Genomic DNA, 20173 nt, shown 5'->3' with positions numbered 1-20173 from the left:
GCTAAGGTTTTTAATATATTAAGCTTTAATAATGGTTACTCAATTTTATTCTACAGGGGCATTTATGGTAAATATTATATAATATATGAATTCAAGAAAAAAACATTTGTGAGTATGTATTTCACGTAGTTGGTATGGTATTCAAGTTATTTGGTTTGTACAAAAATATATATTATTAAAATGGGAGTTGTAGGGGCCGTCACCGTGGCGAAAGCGGAAGCGGAAACGGGGCTCTGGCGGGGTGGGAGGGCTTGGCGGGATCAGGAAGTGCAGTTGGAATCCGAGAGCGCAGGCTGTGGAGAAACTGAAAGGAGCCCACTTTCAATAAGAGGTAAAAATAGACACATCCATCATTTATTACACAGTTCTATGAAGTCCTAACCCGGCGTTTTTCTAAATAAACACAGCGCGGCGACACACAGAGTTACAGTCCGGTGAACGGATGCCAGGCAATTGTGTGGACCCGATAGTGAGTGCGTGGATGTGTCATATTCTCAATCGTTGTGTTTGTCGGACACTTTTAGCACCCCAGTGTGTGCGTGCACTACATGTAACATGATGTAATGCACACACGTGTCTGTGTGTTGATATTTTGGCTGAAAACACGCACACCGCCTCGATCCCTCGTTAGACAGCGCTGGTTGGACGGCACTTCCCCGGCATGTGCGCGCAGGTATACTGTGTGGGAACGAGTAAGATGTGACGGTGGCAGCGGTGCACTCGTTACATTGCACTGAGGACAGTGCACCGTAACTGCTCTGCTTTCACTTTCAATTCGTGCCTACTGCTTATTTGGTAGTATCCTAACATGAATATACTTAAATGCGTGTAACTGTAGATTGTTGATCATCATCTTATATTGAGCTGGACTGCACTGTACTCCACGCCAGCGCTGACAGATGTGTCCAGCGGTGTGGTTTTGCCTGTGTTTGCATAGAGCAGGCTCCGGGGGTGTGGAGTGTCCCGGCCAGGAAGAACAAAACTCATTATTATTATTATTATTATTATTATTATTATTTTTTTTTTTTTTTTTTCATTTCTTGGCAAGGGCGACTTACAAAATAAGTGCAAAAATACAGAGAAGTACAAGGCATCAATCATTACAAATTCAACTTAGCTAAAACATAGCAATTCAAAATAATACATTTTACAAATTCCAATTCCAATTTACACAAGTACAGTAAGTGAGGTCCTACATCCTGGACGGTGAAAGCTAAGTGCTGTCAAGATGTAGGGTCACAGACAAGGGCTCCAGGAAAGGGAGCAAGGAGGAAAACAATCAAACTCATTGTGTTGGGTTTCATTTTGACATAGAGGCCAGGAGAGAGACAGGCACCCAGCAGCAGCAGCAGCCAGTGAGTCCGCCACCATGTCGTCCACCTCTCAGAAGCACAAGGAGTTTGTGGCCGAGCCCATGGGCGAGAAGCCGGTGATGGCCCTGGCCGGGATCGGGGAAGTTCTGGGCAAACGCCTGGAGGAGAAGGGCTTTGATAAGGTGAGTGTGTGCGTGTGTCAGTGTGTCTCTTTCTGTGTGTGTGTGTGTGTGTGTGTGTGTGTGAGAGTCTCCGTGTCTGTCTGTCCCTGTCTGTGTGTGTGTGGGAGTCTTGCAGAGTGTCTAGTTTGGGTCTGTCTCTTTTCGAGCCTGACCGATACAATTTTATTGGAACCGATACCAATAACTGGGAAGCTGAATTTCCCAATTACAGATATATCTGCCTATTATTTACTTTTTTTTTGTTAGCATGCATAATAGACATTTTCTAACATGGATCCCTCAAACCTCCCCCTGTCAGAGAGAAATTGTCAAATATGCACTGAAGGCAGGATTTTTACATTATACATAATAAATGTAACATTCATTTTAAAATAAATTAAATATTAGAATAACAGAGAATAAAGGACAAATATAAAACATGCATGTTCTATACATTAGAACAAAGACCAAGGTATATGAGCAGTTTCACACACAAATAGAAACATGTAATAAAGAGTTTTCAGTGCTGGTCTGGCTTATATTTGCATTTTACACGTGTCAGGTTCTCTCAGGTTCACAAGTCCTCAGTCCTCAATACTGCCGATCACACAGTGACAGGTTATAGTGCAGGCAGCACAGTTGCATTTGTTTAAAAATAAATAAATAAATAAAAATGCCTTTGGAAGTGTAACTTATTTAATACATATGTTAAACACATTGCAATACGAATCATAGCCAAAACACAATGTAGGATTTGAAATAGTTTTACAAATATCTGTTGGACCCTAGTCTCGTTGTGTTTGTGAGTCTCTGTCTCTCTCTCTCTCTCTCTCTCTCTCTCTCTCTCTCTGTGTCTAGTATGTGTGAGTGTCACAAGGTATCTCTCTTTTCTTGTCTTTTTTTGAGTTGCTACTATTTGTGTGTTGCTCTGGTATGTGTATTTCTGTAACTAAGAGACACTGTGTGTGTGTGTGTGTTCTGCAGGCATATGTGGTCCTGGGTCAGTTCCTGGTTCTGAAGAAGGACGAGGAGCTGTTCCGCGACTGGCTGAAGGAAACGTGCGGCGCCAACTCCAAACAGCAGAACGACTGCTACAGCTGTCTGCGCGAGTGGTGTGATTCCTTCCTGTAGTGCCGCCCCACTCCACCGAGGGCGTCGCTTCTTCTCTGCCTGCTCTTCTCTCACGGTTTTTCTTTTTGTGTTTGTGTGTTTTTTAAGTTGAGTTTTTCTTTGCTTTGTTGGTATAGGTTTATTTTTATTTCCATACAATTCAAAATATATTTTGGGATGATTCGAATCCCGGTTCGAATGCCGCTCCGGCAAACCGTTGGGAGAGCGATGGAGCGAAGTCCGAGAAAATTCATATCAGATCCGAGGATGGAAAAGCAAAGCCGGGGGGGGGGTTGTTTGCTTTGAAACCATGGAGAGCTTCAGTGCTGGCCGGTGCATTGTATGTGTGTGTTTGCACTCACTCACACGTGCGTTTTGAGGGTTTGGATTTAATCGCGGCTCTCAATTGAGTTCATGAATTGTTGGTTTAATTAAGAACCCACTGTGAGTAACTTGTCAGAAACACATAAACACACACATTTTATTTACCAGATCTGTGGTTCTTAAGGGTTATTTCATGTTTCCAATGATGACTGAGCTCCGAATGCCACACAGCATTGCTCTCCAGGTCGAGATTTTGGGTAAACCTGACTTTTTAAATGTTTTTTAAAAGTAAATCACCACTCGGCCCCCCGGGCCCATACCTCAGAGTCAGCCGCTGAAATACTGACAATAGTTTTTATACCTTAAAATGAAAAATAAAATTAAAAACTGACTGGTTTAATTTGGTTGATTTCAAATGGGGGGGTTATTAATAAAACAAACAAAAAAATGTAATGATGCTTTTAAACTTTATTTTAACGTGTTTATCCAGGAGGCGATTTAACCAGTGACGAAAGGGAGTGGGGAGGGTTGTGAATACAATCGGGGATGGCCCGGATCTCTGCACCCAGTTTTTGGGAGGCTCCAGTTTTAAGGGGGAAAAACAATGCCAAAAGGTTACAGGCCTTGAAGGCTTTACTTTGCTACTGTATGTGCCAAGAGTATCTCGGTGCAATGCATTCAACTCTCTCCAGTAGGAGGGAGTTATTTTTATTATTACTATTCTCTTTCATTCTGGGGGGGTTCTGAGGAGTCTCCCCACTCCTTCCGGAACTCTTGACGCCTCCCGACATTCTGACGGCCGCAGCGTCCGTGCCTCCCGTCAGGCTGCTGAACGCACTGTAAACGCTTGAGGGGGAAGAGAAGAGAGTCCGGGCACAAGCTCAGTTGGGACCCCGTCTCTCTCGGCAACAGCTTTGGGTTTTTTATTTTTATCGGGTTTATGTGTTTCAGCCAATATCATTTTTATGTTTTTAAGTTTATTTCTTGTGGACAAAGAGAGGGAAAGTGGGAGAGGAGCTCAGCAGGGCAGGGTTGGTTTCTGGCGATGCAAAATCTGGCTTTGGGAAACAAACATGAAACGCAAAGGAAAGAAAAGGAAAAAAAAATCAAAGGAGAGAGAGAGAGAGATGCATAGAGAGGTGCTAGTTCGGTGGGCTGGTGTCCTGCCTGGCTCTGCGGTCGCTGCCTTGTGCTGAATTCGAGGTCCAGCTGGATTCAGTCTGTAGACCGTGGGGGTGGTTGCAACTCTGCCACCGATTTACCAAAATATTGGTATCTGTCGTTTTTTTCTTCTTTTTCTGACCTGTAAAATGTGATGGCAGGTTTGTCTGCAAGCTGCCCCAGCCTGTGGGGATTATGTTTAACCTTGAGTTTCAAAATGGAGCTAGTTATTTTATTTGTTTTGGGTGTTGAATTTGTTATTTTGGTCATTTTATTTTTTTTAAATAAAATTTTTAAAGTCAAATATCATCCCTGTTTGGAGGAGTTTCTTTATTGATTCACAAAACCTTTCAAAACTACAGGAGGACTGAAGACGACACACGTGTGGGTGGGGGTCATGTGTCTTTTTGTGTCTGTGCAGCTGTTTGTGTGTCGTATGTCTGTGTGTGTGAAATACAGGGAATCAAGCACTAAATTGCATTCTGCTCCCAGGTTTACAATCTCTGTTGCTGTTGTGAATGACCTGGCATCCCCGTCTCTGTCCGCCTTCCTGTCTGGCTCAGTGAGACACCCTCTGCTTCGGCCTGCTGGAGACGCCGTCAACACCTCGCCCTCCCTGCACTCATGAACTCGCACACCTGTCTCCATTCTTCTTTGTCATATATTTGTTTTTATTTACAATTAGCAGAAACATGGCTTCTGACAACCAATCAATCCGATCGGCTAAGAAACACTGGTGTCCCATCCAAGGGTGTTTGAGTCCCTGTATTGTGCAATCGCTGCTGCAGGGACACTGGTCTGTTTGCACAGGGCAGCTGTGTGTGGACGTATATGGGGGCAAACCAGCCTAGAGCGACAGGAATCCTCTCTCTCTTGATCGGTGTGCTGCCTTTTGCCTTTCTCTGCCTTCTCTGCAGGTCGTAGCCTGTGACTGAACATGCACAGTTTAACATGCATGCTATCTCAGTAAGTGCTGCTTTGCTATGATTATATTGTTCTGCTTTTAAAAACATTTCACCACCACCTGTACACTGCATTTGTCCAGGGCTGGTTCTGTCGCAGACTGGATTGCACTGCTGTAGAGTCACTGACCGGAAGTTTTATGACTCGTTGAACAGTCCTGTTCATTATTGCTCTAACTCTAAGCCAGTGGTTCCCAACCCTGCTCCTGGAGGACCCCTACCCTGCTGGTTTCTGTTCCAGCCGAGCACTCAATTACTCAATTGAACCCTTAATTGGACTAATAATGTCCTAAATCAGAGCCTTTTCATAATTTTAAACAGTAGGGGTTAAGTATAGAATTGTATAAATAACTTAATAAAGAACCAACTCTATTACAACATTTAAAAAATCAAACCTAAGCAATTGGGCGCTCGGTTGGAACAAGAACCAGCAGGGTAGGGGCTCCTCCGGGACCAGAGTTGGGAAGCACTGCTCTAAGGGTCTCTATGAGTGAGGTTGTGGGCGACGGTGTGTGTGTTGGGCTGCCCTGGGGGGGTGGGGGATGTTTGTGGGGACCCCCCTGTAGGGCCCCGGTGTCTCGGCTCTACCCCACCACTGCAGAGGAGCACATCCTGTTCATCCCGCAGAGACGGGCCCCCCTGTACAAGTAGTAGTAGCCCTGCAAGAGATCACATTATTAATATTAGTAATATTATTATTACAGTTATCATTATAATTATGGAAACAGTACAGTACAGTACCAGGGCTGGAGACCTAATCTTATGGAATAGGAATTTTAAATAACATGATTTATTTATTTGTATTTTCTGTTAATAACCCCTAGCAATCACCTGCTCGCCATAGTCCTCACCCCAGCTGTTCTTAATGGCCCAGAACGGGACTCCATTGCCTGCAAAATAACACACACACCATTATACACACACACACAATCAAAATGGTCTTCTCGCTGCAGGAGTGTGGTGTTGGGTTGGGGGTGTACTCACGCTGCCCGTAGCCAACCAGTAGCACCGCGTGGTCGATCATCCAGGGGTTACAGAAGATCCTGAGTGGGTGAGACACGCCCCGTCTGTAGAACTGGGGGAGAGAGAGTGGGGGGTGGGGGGGGGCAATGGAAAGACACAAATTACCCTAGAACAAACACGCCAACTTTATTGTGTGTGTTCAACGTGTCCTGTGAAGCATGTGTGTTATTTAGTGTGTTTGTGTGTGTGTATGTTGTGTGTATATTATGTGTTTAGGTACCTGCATGGCGAAGGCATTCAGAGCCACAGACACCGGGCCATTCTCTGCCAGCCAGGCTGCGATCTCTGAAACAGAGACAAGACAGCGGCTCAGCTCTGTCCCTCTGTGTCCTTCTCTCTGCCTCTTTCTCTTTGTCCCTCCCTCCTTCTCTAATTCACTGTCCCTCCCTCCCTCTGTCCCTCTCTCTGTCTCTCTACATCCCTCTGATCCCCCCCTCCCCTCACCATCCTCATCCTTGGGCAGATCCACAGAGCTGTTGATGTAGGCTGCAACTCGGCCAGGCTTGAACTCACAGGCCTGTCTGTGTGCCGTATAGCTGTAGTCCGCCTCCGTCTCCAGACCCCCTGCAAGGAATACAGCCATGGATTAGCCATCCAAAATCAGTCAGTGTGTCAGTCAGTCAGTCAGCGTGCCAGTCTCTCTCACTCTCTGCGTAGCGCCGATCACAGTCTGCTCAGGTTATCAAGGCAGTGATGTACTCTGGTTTTAATGACTGTGTTAAACTTGCACTTTTTAATGTTCGGTCACTTACTAACAAATCCCTCATAATCAATGAGTTTATTATTGACAAGAAGTTGGATATCATGTGCTTCACTGAGACCTGGCAACAGCCAAACAACTTTTATGATCTCAATCAATCAATCCCGCCTGGTTACTCGTATATTGGTCAACCTCGCTCTATTGGGCAAGGGGGCGGTGTTGCTGTACTGTACCGGGATAATGTTAAAGTTAAATTTATCAGTTTACCTCAGAACTCTTCTTTTGAACATCTGGCTCTTAAACTCACAGGTTCTCAACCACTGATCATTTTAACAATCTATAGACCACCTAAGCCGTCTGATCTGTTTTTAATTCAGCTGTCTTCATTATTGACTTCTGTCTGTGCCATGTCCCCCAATGTACTGCTTGTAGGTGATTTTAACATTAATATCTATGAAACTGAATGTAGATTTGCTGCTGATTTTATGTTAATACTGGATAGTCTTGACATCACTCAAAATGTTAAATTTCCCACTCATAACAAAGGTCACATTTTAGATTTAGTCTGCTCTACCGGCATTATCCTTGTAATATAACCGACACAGAACTCCCTATCTCTGATCACAAAGCTGTCATGTTCGAAGTCTCTCTCCCCCTTCTTAAACATAATGTCAAACGCACCATTACCTTTAGAAACAAAAAAAACATCAACCCCACTGATCTTATCAATCTGATTCAGACTTACCCCAGTCCTGACTCCAAGTCTATTCATAATCTCATTGTGCACTACAACGACTGTCTTTCTTCTTCCCTGAATACCCTCGCTCCCTTTAAATCCCGCTCTGTCTCTTTCATTGACACTTTCACTGAGGACTGGCCTGGTAATTCACTCCCAAGCATACACAGATCACCTGTTGATTGACAAGAATGCTCTCTCTGCTGCCAGAACAATATTTCACTCTAGCATCATCAATTCTGGTAACAATAACTCAAAAGCCCTCTTTTCCACAGTAAAACATTTACTTCAGCCACCCGATAACTTCCCTTCTGACCCCTCCCCTGAACAATGTAACAAGTTCCTCAACTTTTTCCACACAAAAATCCATGACATCCACCAATATCTATCAAAATTGCCTTGTACTCCTGGTGATAATCTGTTTTGGATGAATACACCACAAGGCTCAGCCTACACTACCTGTCTTTCTGATTTCACTCTAGTCACCGAGCATTCCATCACTGAACTTATCTGTAGATCCAGATCTTCTAATGCCTACTTGACCCCATGCCCACTAGCCTTGTTAAAACCTGTCTGCCTGCAATTGCTCCTCTGATTACTGGCATAATTAATTCCTCCCTCACTACTGGTATTGTACCTTCCACACTTAAGGTTGCTGCTGTTACTCCCATCCTTAAAAAAATGAATGCTAACCCTGATGACCTGAACAACTTCCGTCCCATCTCAAACCTTTCCTTCCTTTCCAAAACACTTGAGCAGGTTGTGGCCACTCAGCTACAACTCCATCTCAGCTCCAATAACCTTCATGAACCATTCCAGTCTGGTTTTCGCTCTAACCACAGCACTGAAACAGCCTTAGTAAAAATCACCAATGACCTTCTCTGTGCTGCTGAATCAGGCATACTATCCATTCTCATCCTTCTTGACTTGAGTGCAGCCTTTGATACCATTTCCCATCCACTCCTCACAGAACGTTTGGCTAGTGTTGGTGTCATGGGTGTTGCACTCTCTTGGTTTTCTTCTTACCTCACTGACCGTCAACAGTTTGTGCAAATAAAACAAAACACAGTTCAGGGTGTGCAGCTGTTTCACAGGGTGTCCCCCAGGGGTCAGTGTTGGGACCACTTCTTTTCATAATTTACCTCCTACCGCTGGACAAGATTATGCGTCATCACAAAGTCAATTTTTACTGCTATGCTGATGATACGCAGCTTTACATCTCCACCAAACCCACCATTCCCCTCCCTCCCACTTCCCTTTTTTACTGTCTCCAAGACATTAGGAGCTGGATGAGCACGAACCTCCTCAAATTTAACAGCAACAAGACGGAAGTCATGCTTATCGGCTCTAAATCTATTATTTCTAAACACCACAACCTTAGTATTAACATTGATGGTTTTTCAGTTCCACTGTCATCACAAGTCAAAAGCTTTGGTGTCATCTTGGACAGCATGCTCTCATTTGAACCCCATATAAAAGCCATTACCCGGACATCTTTTTTCCACCTCCGAAACATCGCTTCATACTTTATTGTCACACTGCAGCACTGAAACCCTTATCCATGCCTTGGTCACTTCCCGATTGGACTACTGCAATTCTCTCCTTACTGGTATCCCTATTAAACTCACCAATTGACTACAATTGGTCCAGAACTCTGCTGCCAGAATATTTACATGCACTAGATCATCTGAACATATCACACCAGTCCTTATCCAGTTACACTGGCTCCCTGTGCACTACCGTATCATCTTTAAATCACTCCTCCTTACTTACAAAGCCCTTCATAACCTGGCACTAGGGCTGGGCGATATGACTTAATAATATCTCAATATTTTTAGAAGTTTGTGCGATGCACGATATATATCTTGTTAATTCTTGTTTTTTTCCAATCAAGCTACAAAATAAGACCAAAGACATTCAAACTACAAGTATTTCGTTAATCATTAAATATGCAAAACTAACAAATACTACATGCAGGCTGTTGTGGGAAATACAGAATGCATCACATTACAGGGCAAGTGTTGTGTGATTACTATTACGTGTGTTATGTTGTTATGGGATATATATATATACACACACATATACACAGTATGATTTTCTGTCACATAACAACAATAACACAAGTAATAGTAATCACACAACACATGTGCTGTAAAATGGTATAGATTCAGTTAGATTTATCACAGCCGGGTTTATAGTGGCGCATTTAACATCTGCTAGACAGAGACATTTCTTTCTGACTGTCACGTTTCGATTCTACTTACCGGTATAACACATGTTAATTCAAAATAGTTATATTATTATTATTATTATTATTATTAACTGTTGTACTGCTTCACCATCTTAATAAAAAGAAAATGATACTTTCTGCATGTGTTTGCATTGCTTTCCAATTTATTAAAATGCAAACAAACGTTATTATTAATTTTATACAAATTATATCAATTTAAATTTGCGGGGGTGGGGGGTGCTTGCAGATCGAGTTCAGCCCGGCGACGAGAGCGGGGTGCAACGTGTGCGCTTGTGCATTAAAGTATCTCTTGGTTATAGTGGTTATTCTGTGTCGAGTTCACTCTCCTCTATGTTTGTTTGTGTTTCTGATGCACATTTCTTACCTGCATCCGGCACGTGTGGAAGAACCGGGAAGAACGCAAAGCGTCCAAATGACAAAAAATACTGCCGTAAAGAGTGGGATTTGCGACACCACGATATAAACGATAGAGTATAATATGAAACGATAGACGTTTTTCTATCGTCATACGATATATATCGTCATATCGCACAGCCCTACCTGGCACCTACCTATCTGTCAGACCTTCTCCCAGCCTATGCCCCTTCCCGCTCCCTCCGTTCCTCTTCTGCTAATCTCCTTATCACCCCCCATTCCGTCTCTCTACCATGGGTGGCCGGGCCTTCAGCTGCTCGGCCCCCAGGCTCTGGAACGTAGTCAGTGTCAGCCAGTCAGTGTATTAGTCAGTCAGTGTGTCAGTCAGTCAGTCACTCAGTCAGTGTGTCTGGGACTCAATAGTCAGTTAATTGAAAAACAGTATATTGATGTAGCTGTCAGTAAATCCCTCCTCTCTCTCACCCAGTTTCTCGATGGCGCTGTATGCATTACTGGGCAGCCCCCCCCCACACGCCTCATCCAGCTTATCACAGTCCACCAGCTCTGTGAGAAAGAGGGAGAGGGAGAGAGTGTTAGTGTGTTCAGAAGAAGATAAAGAGCAAGACAGACAGAGACAGAGACAGAAAGAGTTGCCGCCCAGAGACAGAAACAGAGACACAGTCACTCTGCTCAGAGACAGAGGGACAGACACACACAGACAGTCACCCTGCTCAGAGAGGGACAGCAGCTGTCCAGTCTTCAGGAACCACTGTCCCTCGATGTTCCCTGTCACTGAGAAGGCCCAGCAGGAGCCACACGCGCCCTGCAGCAACACAGCACAACAACAACACTATTACATAATAAATAACACAATTACACAACAGTTACGCAACAACAACGCAATTACACGACAATTCTGCAACAAAACAATATCACAACACAACTCCTGTAATCCCCCTCTCTCCCTCCCTCTCTCCATCTCTCTTTGACCTGGTCCTTCACAGCACTGACAGCACCGTGCTCCCTCCAGTCCCAGGCGGGGGGGGGGGGGGCGCGGGCAGGCGGGGCCGGGCGGAGGGGGCGGGTGGGTTCCCGGGTGAGGAGAGGGTTCAGGTAGAGGGAGCGAAACTCCTCCTCTATAGAGAGAGAGCGAGAGAGAGAGAGATAGAGTCAGTAAAGCTTTTTTAATGTAATTGAATGTGAATTAAGAGAGAGACAGAGATTGCCTTATTTTTATGTGTGTGTGTGTGTGTGTGTGTGTGTGCATGTGTCTTGCAGGGTTACCTGTGAGGTCACTGAACTTGGTGACCCCGTACTCAGCACTGCCCCGGTCTAGAGACTGCAGTTGCCGGGCAGTCGCCAGGTTCTCCGAGAAAACCTGCAGCCTGTACTGGAATTCTGCAGGGAGGGAGAGGGGGACAGGAGAGTGAGAAAAGAAATAAAGGGATGAACTGTGCTGTATTCCCTTTCTCTCCCTCCCTTCCTCCCTCTCTCCCTGCTCCCTCTCTCCGCACCCTCTGCACTGCTGTAGCTCCTGTTGTATCTCAACACAAAGTCCTTGAAGGCAGAGATTTCTAGAGGGGCCTCGTCCTGCACACACACACACACGCGAGAGAAAAAAACACAGTTAAATACACTGACCGACTGACTGACACACACAACCTCCCAGTACAGAGCACCCTCGGTTACCTGCTGCAGGTGCACAGTGTGGCGGAGGGGGTCCTTTCTTTTCTCAGAGACACCTGCAACACAGAGACACCTGGATCAGAACCACACACTCTCTCTCACACACACACACACACACACACACACACACACACACTGACCTGTGTTTGTACACTTCTGGCGGAGTAGGGTTGTTCTGTTTTCCCATGGGACATCCCACACCTCAAACAGACACACCTCCCCCTGCACACAGAGACACAGCCAAGGTTACTGCACTGCACACACACAAATTTGGTTGTTGTTTCTTTCCTCTTTCTGTTTCTTCTTCTCTTTCTCTTGAGTTGTATGTCATGAGATTCACTCTGTTTTGAGAAAGGGTCACAAGACCAGACCCACCATCTCATGATGCTGATTGAGACACTGACTGAGACACTGACTGACTGTAAAATTGTAATTGAGACGAGAGAGAGAGAGAGAGTGAAAGCCCTCACCTTCCGTGTGTTGAGGTCAGAGGTGAACGGGCAGGGTCGGAGGTCATGCTGGGGGCTCTTCTTGCAGACTGTGTCACCCAACTCTGCCACTACTCTGTAGCGCACACCCTTCACAACCTGCACAACAACACAACACAAATGTCACACAGCAGTGAAACAGATACTATTATTATTATTATTAATATGCTTTTTATGTAAAATAATCATTACAAACTATAATTGATGTGAACCTGCATACCACCATAACAATAATACATATCCAATAATATATAATGTACAAATTCCTGTCATGTGAGGACAAAGTACCTTCAGACACTTTATATTCTAGTTATTATTATGATTTTAGTATGACGATTATTATTATTGAATCACCAGAATGGGATTCAAATGCATTCACAATCGCTGACACACAATGACCTGAACACACACACCATGCCCGGGTAACATCAGTTTATAATTAGTCTCAATATCATGCTAAGATTTTCTGCTGGCGATTTGCAGTAAAGTATTAAACTTCTCCATCAATGTGTGTGTGTATGTGAGTGTGTATGTGTGTGTGAGTGTGTGGTGCGTATGTGTGTGTGTGTGTGTGTGTGAGTGTGTGTGTGGTGTGTATGCGTGTGTGAGTGTGTGTGTGTGGTGTGTGAGTGTGTGTGTGTTGTGTGTGGTGTGTATGCGTGCGTGTGTGTTTGTGTTGTGTGTGAGTGTGTGGTGTGTATGCGTGTGTGAGTGTGTGTGTGGTGTGTATGTGTGTGAGTGCGTGTGTATGGTGTGTACGCGTGTGTGAGTGTGTGTGTGGTGTGTATGCGTGCATGTGTGTTTGTGTTGTGTGTGAGTGTGTGTGTGTGGTGTGTATGCGTGTGTGAGTGTGTGTGTGGTGTGTATGTGTGTGAGTGTGTGTGTGTGGTGTGTATGCGTGTGTGAGTGTGTGTGTGGTGTGTATGTGTGTGTGTGTGGTGTGTATGCGTGTGTGAGTGTGTGTGTGGTGTGTATGTGTGTGAGTGTGTGTGTGTGGTGTGTATGCGTGTGTATGTGTGTGTGTGGGTGTGTCAGCTGACTCTGGAATGTGGAGAATATTCTGTGTGTGTCCCCTTTGTCATGGTTGCTGCAGGCGCACAGACTTTTTCTCTGACATTGCAAAACAGCTCCTGCCAGTTTATTTATTTTTTTAGCTTTGCGATGCATCTCTTCATGCGTGAGAATAAGTGATATAATCCAGAATACAATGCAATAATCGCATACATAAATACACAGATAGGCTATTGATTTCTCTACTCTGGAAATTATATAATTGCCGTTTTGTCGTATAACCCTCCACCCCCCCAAAACCATCAGAAATTAAATTATAGGCTTACATATAGTGTTTACATAAGGACTAGTGTACTGTGCTGCAGTACATTTGAAAAACTGTGTATTGTGTCCCATTCCAGTGGTCTAGTTAAAACTGCAACTGCGTCGCGACATACAATACTAACCGATTTTAGCAAAATATATATTAAGTAGCCTAGTTTATAATCTGTCAATTAAACTGTCTATCTATCTATCTATATGCTGTCTCTATCCACTTATTTGCGAAAGAATGTATTTTGTCGCACTTAGATTTTCGATTTAAACTGTAGCCTATTTGTTTGTATCTGTCTGTCGCTCTATCTATCTCACTCTGTACCCGAATATATTTTGCTCGCCTGTTTATCTTTATTTAGATTTTCGCACGGTCATCCAGTCTGTGTCTCTGTATCCCGTCGTGCAGTAAGCTGCAGTAAACTGCAGTAGCCGGCTGTGCTGCACACTTGGTCTTTTTTTTTGGCAGAATTAATCCCAAAACGCCATTTTTACGCCACCTGCTTCGTCGCCGACACTATTCGGCTGACCCGGCGGAGGTACGGCCCGTTAGAGCCGCGGTTGTACCGGTCCTCGGCGAACTGGACCGCCTTCTGCAGCCCAGAGTCCGACTGTGACACCAGGACCGCAGCTCCGGCCGCCCCGAACAGCCGCCTGGTCTCCGGCGCATCTCCCTGGGCCAGAGCCGAACCGAGGAAGAGGGTGAGGAGGAGGAGGCAGACCCGGTTCCGATTCGACCCGTTTTTCATGTTCTGCGAGAGAGGTGCGTGTGTGTGTATGGCGGGTTGGTTATGGTTTGTTATTGTGGCTGTTGACGTCCCAGTTTCCAGACGCCGCCTGCTCCTCCTGTCAGCGTTTGGATTTCACGCGTCGCCGCAGTGCCCCGCACAAACATGGCGGCTGCCGTAATCCTCGGCGTGTCGCCCCGCACTGACATGGCGCTGATGTCTGAGTGAGCGATGTTGTCTTGTACTGTCCTACACAAAATTACACACAAAGGTGGATTTAGTACAAAAAAAAAATGTTGCTGACGTTAATTTTCAGTTTTTCCTCATACGCATTGTTTAAAACTCGTAAAAAGGCATAAAGACGCAAATAGGATTCGGAATTCGGCTATCATTTATTTTAAAATGATTTTAAAGCAACAAAGTCGAAACTTGTCTTGACTAAATCGTTTATTGTTTTAGTTATGCATCAATCATTTGGGAAATCAACAACACTTTACCGTATTTTTATGGTGGCACATTACACTACAATTAACTGTATATTAAAACGTTGAATGTGTTGTTATAACTGATGATCCTGTGGACATAGCCGCCAAGACGAATTAAGTACCTTTTTATAACGTATTACCCGCATTAATATGCAAATACGAGCCCAATACGGAAAACAGGACAAATTGTGTTAAAAGACAGTGAAAAAGTGTCATCAGGTAACCATGACATTACGCGACCAAAATATATACCCATCCAAATAGTATCATATAGGACAACAAAACTGTGGTATGGCCAATAAATCTCTCTTATGGGACAGCCGCAACACATGCATATTATTGCATGTTTATTGTTGCACATTAGAAGTACTTGTTATTAATCATTATAATGATAGGGCACTAAAGGTTCACAGCCTATTCTTTGGTCCAGTATATCTGCTAATTGCTTGTTCAATACGCCGCTTCTCTGTGTGTGTCTGTGCGTCCCACCTCGCCAGAAAACAGTAAGCGCCGTGGGGGGAGAACACGACTGAGTCCCATTGCTGGCGCTGTCCCGTCAAATTGTCAAATGGTCAGTGCCAATAATGAACAGCAGGCGGCGATAGACACACGCAGACTCTTGTCCTCCACCTCTCCACCCCATCCCTCTCTTTCTGTTTATCTCATCATAACCTACTAAAAACAAGTATCAACAAGGATCTCTTACTGAATGTTCTCTCTCTGGTGCCGGATCAGTGTTTCAAACGAAGAAACTCGGAAAAGAATGGCACTCAGAAATGAATCACAATACTGAACAGTTTAATTCACTTTTTAATGCATCGCCATGTATTCACCCGTTCTTAAGTTTTGCGTTGTTAGTGGTTATGAATGAAATGATATATATATATATAAAATAACAATAACGCACAAAGTTATCTCGCCATTACATCAGTGACATTGAGCATCCGCAGTTTTCCAGTTTTACCTGTATATTGGGCCCAGTTAAAAACAACAACACAGATTTTAATGTCGTCGAAGCTGAAACGCACAATCCCCGCGTTATTTACCCGCACTTTTAAGCAGCAACTTTCAAATCCCGTCCCGGCCTCAAAGTGCCCCCTACGGTACGGTCACTCTATGGATAAGGACAGATAAATACTCGGCAGTCACAGTACGTGCGACACGGGTCTATACCTGCGATGAAGAAGAAGCGGGTTAATGATTGTCCACGGAAACTGTTACGTAATAATGTTCACAGTGACAGTGTTCGGATTATCAATCACTTATCTGAGATACACTGGAATGTGCGAGTGTGTGTGTTCTTTGTTTTCCATGGATATATTTAGACTCTGGGTCCAAAGTCCACTGCTCAGTTCTGTTTGCTGTGGACTGATTGGAAATGAGTGTTCTTGTGTGTGTGTGTGTGTGTGTGTGAGAGAGAGAGAGAGAGAGAGAGCTGACCAGAGCAAGGTCATCAAGATCTGATAAATATTCAAATGTACAGTTTTCAAGTGTTGATTTATTACATTTATTTACACAATAGTTGATTTATTTACTTATTTTTACAGTATTTTTACAAGTTTTAGCACAAAACAGTTGAAATGGCACAAAGGATGCAGGTGATTGACAGCTGGACGGGGAGGGCAGGACAATGGCTTCCTGTAGCTCAGCCCCTGTATTCAATCACACCGGTAGGGCGTCAAAGCTAGGAGGCATAAGCGATTGGGTGGACAGGATTATCAAAGAGGCTATAAACAAGTGCCTCTCCATTCCCCTCTCCTCTCTCCCGCTCTCCCTTTCCTCTCTTAGTCAGTTTATCAGTCAGTCATTTCTCGCTCTCTGTGTCTCTATTTTGCTCCCTCTTTCCTTTTCTCTCTCTCTCTCCTTCTCCCTCCCCTTTTCTCTTCCGGTCTCCATTCCCTTTCTCTGCCCCTTTGTTCTCTCCCCATCTTCCTTCTATCCTTCTCCCCATCAATCTCTCTCTTGTCTCTCCCCATCAATCCAGTTTTGTCCAGTCCCAGTGTAGATCAGTCCAGTCTGTTACAATACAGTGCAGTGTAGTATAATTCAATACTGTAGAAGGCATTGCAATGCAGTATAGTCCAGTACAACACAGTGCAGCATAGTGTACTACAATACAGTGCAGTTAAGTATACTACAGAGCACTACAGTACAATACAGTCTAGCACAGTGCAGTATAGTACAGTTAAATTAGGGTTACAGAGCAATATAATAAATTAAAGTCACTTTAGAAGAACAGTATAGCTGTATAGTTCCGGGCAGAGCACTACAGTACAGTGCAATACAGTACAGTGCAGTAAGGTGTAGTATAGTATAGTCCACCAGTGCAACATAGTACAGTGCAGTATAACAGTGTAATACACTGCAGTATAACAGTGTAATACACTACAGTATAACAGTGTAATACACTACAGTATAACAGTGTAATAGAGTACACTACATTATAACAATGTAATACCGTCCAGTATTACAGTGTACTACAGTCCAGTGCAGTTCAGTCAGGTCAGGTGCGTGTCAGGGTGCTGTGATGACAGGGACTCTATTTGTAGTATCCCAGATTGGAAGAATGCTTCAAAAAGGAGGATTTTTGAGGAGAGGAGGAGGAGGGGGAGGAGGAGGGGGAGGAAGAGACGGGGGCGAGGGTGATGGTGTGCAGGTTGGTTATGAAGGCCTCCCAGCCTCGGCGAAATGCCCTGTCGAAGGCCTGAGAGAGAGAGAAAAAGAGAGAGGGAGGGAGGGGGAGAGGGAGAGGGTATAAAGGATGTGAGACTGCATACTGTTGAGTGTTTTTATAGAGAGAAAGTGTGAGAGAGAAAGGATAGAGAGAGAGACAGAAAAAAACAGAGGCACAGAGTGAGAGAGAGAAACAGAGAGAGAGATACTGAGTCAGAGAGTCAGAGAGAAACAGAGACTGAGTGTTAAATGGGTACACAGTGGCATGATTGTCAACATGTCCAAAATACAGAAATGATAAAAATTAAAACCAAAACTCACTTTCTTGTATCTCTTCAGAGTACTCCTCTTTGCCACCTTCATCTCCCCTCCCTCCTCCACCACTCCTTTTCCTCTTCTCTTCTCCATTTTCTTGTCTTGTATCAGCACCTGGTCGTCGGCCCCCTCCCCATCTCCGAAGTGGATGAGGGGGTGCTTGGTCGCCGCCATGGTAACCGTCATCTCAGTGACGGCGTCTGTGTGTCCCTCGGTGGTTGCATGGTAGTCCCGCCTCTTCTCTGACTCACTTCCTGGCAGCACTGCTGTCAGTCATACAAGTGGGAGGAGTTAAAGAGCAGAAGAAAGAGAGAGAGTGGATGCATTAGAAACAGTACAAATAATAGTACCACTGTTACTACTACTACTGCTGCAATTACTACAGCCTTCACTACCAGCAATAATTGTGTAGCTACCCTACAACCTGCTATTACTACCTGGGCTGGGTGGCCTGTCCTCTGTTTCCATTGTGACGGTACTGTTCCCCGTCTCCCGTCTCCAGCGGCGACTGCGTCTCTTGCTCTGTTGCCGTGGCAGCAGCTGGGCAGCATCGTCCTGCAGCATCCCGTGGTTGTCCTCAAACAGCCCTCCCGGCCCCTCACCCTCTCCGCCCTCCTGCCTGCCCTTCCCCTCTTTGGCCGCTCCTTTCTCCTCCAGGCGCCCGTAGAATCCAGAGGAGCGGTCCAGGAAGGAGGGGGCTTGTCTCAGGGATCTGCGGCTGATCGTCATGATCGGGTGTCTGTGTTTCTGTGTCTCTGTGTTTCTTCCTCTATAGAAACACAGATAAAAGGAATGAGAGAGAAGTGAGGTACAGTACAGTCTCTCAGTGACTCAGTATCAGCTCTTCAGAGTTTATGACACAGATAAGTGCTTGGCAGCATCTCTAGCCTCCAGCCTCCAGCCTCATACAGACTTTGACACTGAGAGCCAGCGTGTCAGACGGAGACAGACACACACTGACACACACTGAGACACACAGACAGAGAGACAGACATACACTGAGACACAGACAGACACACACACACACACACACACACACACACACACACACAGAGACAGACACACACAGACAGATAGACATACACGGAGACACAGACAGACAGACAGACAGACACACACACACACACACACACACACACACAGAGACAGACACACACAGACAGACAGACATACACGGAGACACAGACAGACAGACAGACAGACACACACACACAGACACACACACTGAGACACACAGACACTGATACAAAAGAAAGACACAACACACTCACACATGCTACATGGGAGATGATATCTGACCCCTATGCCTTTTTGTGGAGTATTCAAGCCCACAGACATACACAGGTCTATACAGTGTAGAGGTGCTTGTGTCTGTAGTGTGGGGTCCACATATCTGACGAGCACAATTTCCACCACATATATTTTCAACACCTGGGCCAGGTGCCCTGATGACAAACTGAAACTGTCTGAAACACATCGTCGTGGGCCTTGCATGCGCTTGCTTGGGATCTTCACTGTGCCACCCTCAGACAAGCGCTGGGCCGATAAACCAGTGGAGGAGACTGGGGGGGTTAGGAAGCACTGCGGAGCGTCCTGCAGGCCTCAGCCCAGGGGCTGAGCACCCCTGTACGCAGACACACAATCACTGGGGCGGACATTGGTGCTTAAACGCAGAAACACAGCGAGAGAGAGAGATGGACCCTGAACCAATGATCAAATGATGATGATAATAATAATAATAATGGTGATAATATTAATAATAATAATAAGAAGAATCATCATCATCATAATAAAATATAAGGATTAGAAGCTGTCTGGTGGCAAGTTGATAACTTTGAGGAAAAAGACGGAATACACTCACCAACTGCACTACGTCCCGTGGACACTGGAGTGGTACAAAGCTGTCTTCTCCTCTCCTCTCCTCTTCCCTTCCTTCTTCTCTCTGTCTCTCTCTCTCTCTCCCTGTCTCTGTCTTTGTTCCCTTTTTCCCTGTGGTTGAGAGGTGTGTCTGTTGTAAAACTCTGCCTCCTGGCTACTCCGCGAGTGAGAGGGAAGGAGGGAGGGAGAGAGGGAGGGAAAGAACTTTGCTTGGTTACAAAGTACTTTGATTAAGTATCCCTTGGCTTGCATTTCTGATTCATGAGTCAGTCAGGCTGTCTTTCTGTCTTGTGTCAGTCAGTCAGTCAGTCAGTCAGTGTGCTGGTCAATCACAGGGAGCAGTGCCTGTGACAGAGCAGTGTGTGTTTAACCACAGCGGCCCTGCTGATGGACACATGACCAGTGATGCTCCATTTCCTCCTGCTGTGCTGGATGTGTCACCCTGACTGAGCACAGCTGACTCCAGATGACAAAAACACCAATACATAGCAATCTGCAGCTG

General features: G+C 45.1%; 4 protein-coding genes across 5 annotated transcripts in view; 2 read left to right on the top strand and 2 right to left on the bottom strand.

Annotated features, from left to right (window-relative positions):
* The first annotated feature begins 238 nt into the window (after positions 1-238).
* banf1 (barrier to autointegration nuclear assembly factor 1) lies at positions 239-4378 on the top strand. Its single transcript, XM_066719029.1, has 3 exons — positions 239-331; positions 1315-1495; positions 2459-4378. The coding sequence occupies exons 2-3, from the start codon at positions 1370-1372 to the stop codon at positions 2603-2605; spliced, it is 273 nt and encodes a 90-aa protein (XP_066575126.1). The 5' UTR covers positions 239-331; positions 1315-1369; the 3' UTR covers positions 2606-4378.
* Positions 4379-4380: 2 nt separating this feature from the next.
* Positions 4381-14341, bottom strand: ctsf (cathepsin F). The gene is made up of 14 exons (XM_066719026.1): positions 14093-14341; positions 12252-12368; positions 11922-12003; positions 11785-11837; positions 11610-11685; positions 11380-11493; positions 11086-11231; positions 10822-10918; positions 10579-10659; positions 6499-6618; positions 6275-6339; positions 6016-6106; positions 5863-5921; positions 4381-5690 (listed from the first exon to the last, which is right to left on the bottom strand). Exons 1-14 carry the CDS (start codon positions 14339-14341, stop codon positions 5616-5618), a joined length of 1425 nt encoding a protein of 474 aa, XP_066575123.1. The 3' UTR covers positions 4381-5615.
* Positions 14271-20173, top strand: part of LOC136764729 (pyruvate carboxylase, mitochondrial) — a 55260-nt gene continuing 49357 nt past the window's right edge. Inside the window, exon 1 of the mRNA XM_066719021.1 lies at positions 14271-14355. The gene's annotated coding sequence lies outside the window, so the exon portion shown is untranslated. The remainder of the gene's footprint in view (positions 14356-20173) is intronic.
* Positions 16284-19814, bottom strand: LOC136764728 (uncharacterized). Of its 2 annotated transcripts, none has more exons than XM_066719019.1 (4): positions 19655-19814; positions 18231-18562; positions 17800-18056; positions 16284-17509 (listed from the first exon to the last, which is right to left on the bottom strand). In XM_066719019.1, exons 2-4 carry the CDS (start codon positions 18520-18522, stop codon positions 17345-17347), a joined length of 714 nt encoding a protein of 237 aa, XP_066575116.1. In that variant the 5' UTR covers positions 18523-18562; positions 19655-19814; the 3' UTR covers positions 16284-17344. The 2 variants fall into 2 exon arrangements, with proteins under 2 accessions (XP_066575116.1, XP_066575115.1); XM_066719018.1 differs by having other exon boundaries at positions 17800-18059; positions 19655-19811.

Source organism: Amia ocellicauda, chromosome 12 (genome assembly GCF_036373705.1).
Source record: "Amia ocellicauda isolate fAmiCal2 chromosome 12, fAmiCal2.hap1, whole genome shotgun sequence".
In the NCBI taxonomy this organism is placed as follows: Eukaryota; Metazoa; Chordata; class Actinopteri; order Amiiformes; family Amiidae; genus Amia; species Amia ocellicauda.
The sequence above is the reverse complement of the archived record's forward strand: the minus strand, read 5'-3'. Positions and strand labels throughout refer to the sequence as shown.

What these genes read in the sequence shown, in the direction of transcription:
- banf1 (XM_066719029.1), top strand. Translation starts at nt 1,370, where the DNA reads ATGTCGTCCACCTCTCAGAAGCACAAGGAGTTTGTGGCCGAGCCCATG. An exon ending in AGGAGAAGGGCTTTGATAAG is followed by an intron (nt 1,496 to 2,458) that starts GTGAGTGTGTGC and finishes TGTGTTCTGCAG; the next exon opens with GCATATGTGGTCCTGGGTCA.
- ctsf (XM_066719026.1), bottom strand. Translation starts at nt 14,341, where the DNA reads ATGAAAAACGGGTCGAATCGGAACCGGGTCTGCCTCCTCCTCCTCACC. An exon ending in TAGTGTCGGCGACGAAGCAG is followed by an intron (nt 12,369 to 14,092) that starts GTGGCGTAAAAA and finishes GTTGTTGTGCAG; the next exon opens with GTTGTGAAGGGTGTGCGCTA. An exon ending in TCTGCCCAAGGATGAGGATG is followed by an intron (nt 6,340 to 6,498) that starts GTGAGGGGAGGG and finishes TCTCTGTTTCAG; the next exon opens with AGATCGCAGCCTGGCTGGCA.
- LOC136764728 (XM_066719018.1), bottom strand. Translation starts at nt 18,522, where the DNA reads ATGACGATCAGCCGCAGATCCCTGAGACAAGCCCCCTCCTTCCTGGAC. An exon ending in GGACAGGCCACCCAGCCCAG is followed by an intron (nt 18,060 to 18,230) that starts GTAGTAATAGCA and finishes TATGACTGACAG; the next exon opens with CAGTGCTGCCAGGAAGTGAG. An exon ending in CTCTGAAGAGATACAAGAAA is followed by an intron (nt 17,510 to 17,799) that starts GTGAGTTTTGGT and finishes TCTCTCTCTCAG; the next exon opens with GCCTTCGACAGGGCATTTCG.